General features: G+C 37.4%; 1 protein-coding gene across 1 annotated transcript in view; it reads left to right on the top strand.

The window, feature by feature from the left end:
- The window catches only part of LOC110441594 (proteoglycan 4-like), a 20,328-nt gene extending 14,776 nt beyond the window's left edge, over positions 1 to 5,552 (top strand). The window contains exons 12-15 of the mRNA XM_021484787.1: positions 151 to 182; positions 324 to 431; positions 2,080 to 2,141; positions 2,511 to 5,552. Of these exons, the coding sequence (XP_021340462.1) occupies positions 151 to 182; positions 324 to 431; positions 2,080 to 2,141; positions 2,511 to 4,015 (1,707 nt within the window). The 3' untranslated portion in view covers positions 4,016 to 5,552. The remainder of the gene's footprint in view (positions 1 to 150; positions 183 to 323; positions 432 to 2,079; positions 2,142 to 2,510) is intronic.
- Positions 5,553 to 7,970: the final 2,418 nt, after the last annotated feature.

The raw sequence follows: 7,970 nt of genomic DNA, 5'->3' as shown, positions 1-7,970 counted from the left end.
AAAAAAAGGGGGGGGGGGGGGGGGGGAGATAAAGGGAAAGATAAAGTATTAGTTCAATATCAAAGAATTTAAAAGACAGAGAAATGTGCAAAAACCAGAGAGTGGGAGGTTTGGTAAGAAAGACTTTTTGCTATGCTTCTGCCATGATAGTTGAAAGGGATTCCATCGTGTGAATGTGATCTGTGCATATATTTATGCACAATTCCTGAGGTTACAGATTTTCTAAAAGTAGAGAAATAATTTCCATGAATTTGCTAATTCTCTTTTGTAAAGATTCAGATGACCATACATTTTGTTTATATAAATTAAATTCATTTTTACAGAGGAAGAAAAAGGCCAGCCACAGATGTTGCTTCGCCAGCTGTACCAAGCAAATTGGTGAAAACCAATGAAGATATGGCAACTCCAAGCCCGGCTAAACCAGTGCCAAGGTAAAAATGAATCTCAATCAAGTCTTAAACAGTACAACTAATGATATTTTGAAGAATTAAAGGGGAGGTTCCTATGATGCTTTAGTAAGAGTCATGAAGTTTACAGAATTAGGGTTCTTTCAAAACATAAATATATTGTGTTTCTTTCAGTCTGAAATAAACACAGTCGTAACAGAAATGTTTAGTATGCCTCGTATAACAAGATAGCATCATCATACCATTGGTCACTTAACTTACCTTTGATCTTCATGTGAAACATTCTAAAAATCTGCAGTATCATGTAACTTGTATTGTAAATAATAATTCTGTGTCCTTCCTAGTTCAGCGTTGGAATTGTGTGAAAAATGGCTTTCCTCGTGTAACTAATATGTATACATTATTATACAGTGCTCCAGATAGCTTGCGTGAATGCATATTCACGCACGATAATTCACAAATTACGCAAAAGAAAAAAATGAACTTGCTTAATTCACGCAAGCAAAATCCGGAACATTGCGTCAGTCTCCGGGACCAATTTAGCAAATTATAATACGCTTACAAGTGAGTCACTGAGACGCTTGCATAGTACTCCTGTTACAAACGCTTATATTAGCGAGAAGTGAATCATGGCGCTTTTAAAACAATCGCTATTTGTCACTTGGTCTCATCTCTTTCGCTGCGTAGTAAATTGTCCTAAATACAGAATTAGCACAGTCATCTGTTTTAGTCTCAGTAACTTCAACATCGTCGATGTCTTCCATTAATGTTGTGACCCGTTTCACAAAGTGTGTTTTTGTTTTTTAATTGAAGTTTCTTTTGTGATACTTTCGATAGCGGACAAGTGATACTCTGATTGTTTGTGTCGGGTAAGGGCACTTTTTTTAATATTCGAGCAGCCCTTTGTGAAAACGTTGTCCTTCTTGTGTTTGGAGCACGACGAACATTTCAAGTTCAACAAGGTTTGGCCATCCGTTTGACCAACAGTCTGGGCCGTGACGTCAGCCACGGGAAATGGTTTTTCCATCCACACCCTATTATGATATTTTCCGACCCCATATTAAATAGATATGTGTCTTTTTATTTCCATTTCACTGTGATTGTGTTCACAGTGAAATGGAAATAAAATACCACATGTCTAGACAACACAAAAATATGAATTTGAGCCATTCTTAACCCTATATTAAAAGTTTATCACATACAAATGATTCAACGTCTTTCAACATTTTCAGGTAACGTTGCTTTTAAAGCACTTCATCTTTCAAAATTTTTCACCCCTCCACTTTGGAGAGGAAGGGGTAAAAAAAAACACATGTTCAAAAGTTATCTGGAGCACTGATTATAAAAGGGCCCATATATCAAGAGAGAATTCATTCATGAGATAAACATACTCTTTGTCATGATATGATAATAGTTTTCTCTTTTTGAGTATCCATTCTATTCTTGACAAGTTTCTAACATCTGCCTTTTGGATTGCTGAATATATTGAGTTGACACTGTATTCCAGCCTGCAAAGGAACAACTGTATCATCTGTTGCAAGAGCTTTAGTCTTTCAAAAAGAATTACACTAAACTGCCCCTGTGACTGATAAACGTAATCACCACTTTTGTATGAACATTTATTTATAAAGCAAGTTCTGTTTTTCATAACTTGAAAATTCTTTTTCTGTAGAGCAAAGAGTGTGAAAAAGTCTCCTGCAAAGTCTCCTGTTACTAAAGGAAGATCAACAAGAGGTATGCACCTTATTTATGTAAAGAAAACTGGTGTTTTTTGTTTTAACTCTGAACATATTTATACGAGTTCCCATTTGGATGGCTGAAGGTCAGTCTTAATTCAACATGGACCTTTTCATCTTGCAACTTTTTCCAGGAAATATCTTGGACGTAACTGTTGACTGTTCATTGTTTCCTATACTCTTTGCCTTGTGTTCTATGCAACAACATCAAAAACTAAATTCTTTTAGGGTATTTAAAGTTTTCTGACTTCATAAGCTGATTTCATTACCTTGGTAATTTCCTTGTATTGTTTTAATTTACAACAACAGAACATGCGTTCACTGATCAGGGTAAAATCAACAACACTATTTTACTTGTATTCTTCAGGGAAGAAAGAAATGGCTAAAAAGACCACAGTTACTAAGAAGATGGTACCGGAACCTGCTCTAGTAGATTCCCCCAAGCTTGAGGTACAGAGAAACAGAAAAGGTGCTGCCTCAAAGAATAAAAAGCCTACTCCTAAAAAGGCTTCACCTGTTAAAAGAGGAAAGCGGGGAGCTGCTATTGTTAATAAAACACCAGCTGTAGAAGAGGAAGCTAAGCCATCGCCTGCCAAGAGGACAACAGTTGCAAGTCCCAAGAAACCTTCCCCAGTGAAGAAGGCTAAAAGAGGCACTGCAGTGGTAAAATCTGTAACACCTGTTAAAAAATCACCTGTTAAGAGGAGTAGAAGGGGTGCTGCTGTCGAGAAACCTGTCAAAGCAGCAACTCCAAAGACTATGACACCTGTGAAGAAGACAAGAAGAGGTGTTCCAGTGAAACAGACCCCTGAAAATGCAGCAGAGGTCAAAACTGCAACTCCTGTCAAGGCAGCACCAATCGGTGCAAAGAAAGTGCCAGCCAATGCTGAAAAATCTGTCAAGGCAGCAACTCCAAAGAAGGCGACACCTCTGAAGAGGACTAGAAGGGGTGCCCAAGTTAAAAAGACTCCTGTGAAGGAAGCACCAATCAGTGAAAAGAAAGTGTCAGCCAAAAAGACAACAGTTGTTGAGGACAAGATGGCTTCACCTGTGGTAAAGAGTAGCAGAAGGGGTGCACCAGTCACAAAGTCACCAGCTAAGAAAACAAAGTCTGCTAAGAAAAAAGAGGCTGAGGTAACATCTCCTGCTAAATCTCCAAAAAAGATACCAGCTAAGAAAGTGGAAAAGGTAGCAATTCCTGTCCAATCTCCTAAAAAGGCACCAGTAAAACGAGGCAGACGCGGAGTAGCAGCTGTTGCCACACCTGCCAAAGGAACAAAGAGGAAAGCCACTGATGAACAGGAGAGCCAAGCAAAAGTACCTAAGGTTGCAAGTCCAGTCAAGACTCCAAAGCCTTCACCCGTCAAGAGAAATAAAAGAGGGGTTGAGGCAAAAGCTACCACACCAGCCAAAGTCAGTCCAGTGAAAGCAAAGCGTACACGGGGAAAGGTGGTCACACCAGTTAAGGCAGCAACACCAGCAAAGAAAGTTAATGCAAAGAAAGCAAAGATTGAAAGTCCGACTAAACCTGCACCTGTTTCAAAACCTAGTAGAGGAAACAAGAGGAAAGCTATTGAGGAAGACACCAAACCTGTTGAAGTTGTCACCCCTACAAAGGTTTCTCCTGCAAAGAAGGGTAAAAAAGTTGCTGCTAAAACTGTCAAGGTTGCAACTCCAGCCAAGGCTAGTCCAGCCAAAGTGAAACGTGCCACCAGAGGAAAAGCTGCAAGCCCAGCAAAGACCGTCAAGGCAAATAAATCACCTGCTAAACCGAAAACAGTACCAACAAAGACAAACAAAAAGGCAACAAAAGCAGCCAGTCCTGCTAAAAAGGCAGCCACTCCAATTAAGCGTACAAGGAGCAGGAAGTGAATACCTTAAAAACTTTGCACACATACCTCTCAAATGTATATATTTCTATAGTATGTAAATATCATAATGTAATCTGTAAATATATATATATGTAATGTTTTTATGTAATAATGCCTCAACATAGATTTATCATGTTATTATTAGATTTCAAATGATCTCGTAGAGAGTCAAAATGTGTGTTTGACAAATAAGTAATATCTTGTTCAAGAGAAACCTTTGGAACAACATTTTTGACTTGAACACTCTGAAATTTTAAACATTCCTCTTGAATGTTTCATATTGAAGTTTTAAATCGAGAGGTATTTTTTTCTGTATGTATTATGCGTCATTGTTTCCTTTTACCATTTGACACCTATTACTGCTAAAACCATAAATAATTTTGAAAAACAAGTATTTTTGAATTTTTGTGAAGTTGAGTCCTAAAGACCTTTTCCCTTTTTTCTAAAGTTTTAATTTGTTCAATTTCTATTTACGGTACTTAACAATTTTACCTCCATAGCATTACCTCCCAAATATTATCTACAAAGTAGCATTGTACATGTGTACAAAAATCAAATTTTTACTTTTGTTGAGCTTATCACACATTCTCTATGTAGTTTGTGTTCTCTTGTATTTCTCATTCTATTTCTGTCTTTCTGTTAAACGCTTGATTCTTTAACATTTTTGTCTCATGTAATTTGTTTGAAATTTTTAATATATACTTCTTTGACTTGGGCACAGTCATTGTACATATGCTGTATTGTCTCATCACCATCCTCATTTTCATCAATCATTTCCTCATTTTGTACTATGCTTATTTGAAAACTTGTATCACACACCATTATTCAGCTGTTTTGGCAGTGACTATGTCTTCCCATGATATTCAGATATTTGCAGCATAATTCTGTCGGAAATGAACACAGAAAATATCCTGTGTAAGAATGTTAGTTCACTGTACATAGTACTTGTGGAGTAGTTGTAGATGAACTGAATCAATTGTAGTCATGTGTATGCATTGTTCACTCTTTGTGCTTTTTAAATTATTTGTTACTTTGTGTATTACTGGTTGAACTGGTGTTAACTATAGCAGTTTTCATTCGGAAAAGTAATTCATTAATACAAAACTGTCATCCTCATCAAATTCAGAAACTTTTAAAATTTAAGTCTTTCATTTTATATATTTTAATGGAGTTTTTCCCAAATAGATTTTAGAAGTTGATTTTAGGGGAAAGTTTGGGGTTAATACTACATCTTGCATGCCATGGACTTCTATTGTAATACTTACAAAATATTTTTTATTGAGCATATTACTCTTAAAAGAAATTTAAATATTTTAGAATCTAGCAACTTTTAGGGTATGTTTATATGTATAAACTTATACCCTTGGTGTCATACTTTTGAAGTTGTCCATCATGTTCCAACTTGTCCAGAACAAAGTTCATTATTGTTGGTAATCATATTGTTGCCTGGATTCAATATTTCTTTTATTTGACATAAATTATCAGAATTTTATAGATGTAACAGAAGGTGCATAACATTAAAACTCATCTGAATCATTTGTGATGTCTTTGTTTATTTTTAGCTCACCTTGGGGGTCTTCATCAGAGGACTGTTCAAATTGACTTGTGTCTGTCTGCCTTTCACTTAAGATCTGGTTGTTGCCACTAATCAAGATGTACTAAGTGGATTGTCAACAAAAGAAGAGACCCTTTTTCCCTGATTTGGCAAATTCATTTTGAGCTTAATCAATTTTCTTGGCTCTCATGTGAGCTATTGCTATCTGTCTTCGTAGTGTCAGGCATCAACAATGTTGATGTCAAAACTAAGTGCTCTTATTTCTCGTGCTGATCCGAAATTCCAAGACTGCCATAATGACCTCCGATTGACTGAAACGTTTTCAACTAATTAAAAATCATTGAATTGATTTGACTTCTGCCCTAGATTCTGATTGGCCGAGACAGTTTCATCATCTCAAGGAAAGCTGCACAGATGTACTCCTTACATTGGTTCCATTTTTTATGCAGTCCTTAACATGTTTTACTTTTTGTGCCAATCGAAAAAATCAAAATGGCTGCTCAGACCTTTGTTTGCTGTACTGAATTACTCCAAAGTTGGTCTCAATGTGGCTCATAAGTCTCCCATAAGTATTCTTACTTTTCGTGCTTATCTGAAAATTTATGACGGGCATCTATTTGGCCCAGACAATTTTGTTTACTTTTCAAGAACGGATGTAACAACTGACTTCAAATTTTGTTCAAATGTTCATGAGATTCCCACCAATTTTCTTAAAACCTCAAAAGTGCCTATAAGAACATTCAGGACATCTGTCCAGGGCCCGTATTCATGAAACCCTTCTCATGCTCAAGCATGGATTTTGTGCTCAAGTCTTAATTTCTTGTTCCAGTTATAAATTATTAGCTCACCTGGTCCGAAGGACCAAGGTGATCTTATGCCATACCACAGGGTCTGTCTGTACGTCAACAATTTCTTTGAACGACTTCTTCTTAACCACTGATTGGAATTTGACTGAGAGCATCCCTAGGTGGTGGGGATTCAAAATTGTACAAATGGTGGGGCTGAGGGGCGTGGCCAAAAGGGGGCTATATTGCTGTAAGCGACTTCTTCTGTAGAGCTGTGCCATGGATATCGATCATATTTGGTAGGAAGCATTCAGCATTCATGGGAGGCAGGGACTCAAAATTGTACAAGTGGTGGGGCTGACCCACTCGGGCTAAGGGAAGTAGCCAAAAATAGTTTATTACTTGGAAATGGTTGAGATCCTCGCTGTTTAACCATATATATACAATTGCTGAGTATAAAGAGAAGGATGCACATTTGCTTCCAGGATGGCCCTAGGGTCTGGCCCCACTCTTGGAGACAGTCCCTGGGTCATAACTTTGAAACTGTTAAGATCCCCACCCCAAAACTATATATACAAATGCTGGGCATAAAGAGACGAATGGAGTCATGATGTTAGAATAGACCTTGGGGTCTGACCGAACCCTAGGGACCTTGTTTGTTAGTCACAGCTTGGAAACAGTTGAGATCCCTACCCTATAACCATATATACAATTGCTGAGTATTAAGAGATGAATGCACATATGCTTCCAGGATGGCCTTGGAGACTTAACCCCTGGGTCATAACTTTGAAACGGTTAAGATCCCCACCCCAAAACTATATATACAAATGCTGGGCATAAGGAGACGAATGCAGACACGATATTAGAATTGATCCTGGGATCTGGCCACAACCCTTTGAATCTAGTTTCTGAGTCACAGCTTGGAAACAGTTGAGATCCCCACCCTATAACCATACATAAAATTGCAGGGATATCTAAAACAGATATCAACAAGGATTGGCCTTGGGGTCTGGCATATTCCCTTGGATCTCATTTGGAGAATATTTTGCCATGATTGCTTAGATATACTTGGCCTCTTGTTTTAAAAAAACTTATATTGTTAAAGCTTTGGACAAAACTTGAAGCCAAATACTGTTTTCAATATTTAAATTTGCCTTTTTGATCGTTGACATGATTTAGGTGGGTTACAAGAAAGCTGGCTAGAGTATGAGAACGTTTTCATGAATACGGGCCGTGGCCTTTGATAGTCTTGAGATATTTGCAGCCAAGGTCAAGGTCACAAAAGCCTGTAATTATATTTAGTCAGTGGCAGGCTAGGATGAAAGGCTATTAATTTCAAATGAATGACCTTGACCAATTATCATGGTCACATGTAAAATAAGTTAAAACCATTAAACGTCCTCTCAATAAACGAAAGGCTTAGGGTAATAATAATTTGGGCAGTTGTTCATTTGTTACAGTGGTCAAATGTGTTCTTATCTGATAAAAAGAGTCCGAACTAAGGTAACGAAAGGCGGGGTCAACATTTGGAACCCACTTTCATTTCTTTTCTTTTTCTGCCATATTTAGATACATAAAAATGATCAATAACTGCATAAATGATTATTCATAATTAC

Source organism: Mizuhopecten yessoensis, unplaced genomic scaffold (genome assembly GCF_002113885.1).
Source record: "Mizuhopecten yessoensis strain PY_sf001 unplaced genomic scaffold, ASM211388v2 scaffold716049, whole genome shotgun sequence".
In the NCBI taxonomy this organism is placed as follows: domain Eukaryota; kingdom Metazoa; phylum Mollusca; class Bivalvia; order Pectinida; family Pectinidae; genus Mizuhopecten; species Mizuhopecten yessoensis.
Note: the sequence above shows the minus strand (reverse complement) of the source record. Positions and strands in the feature narration are given on the sequence as shown.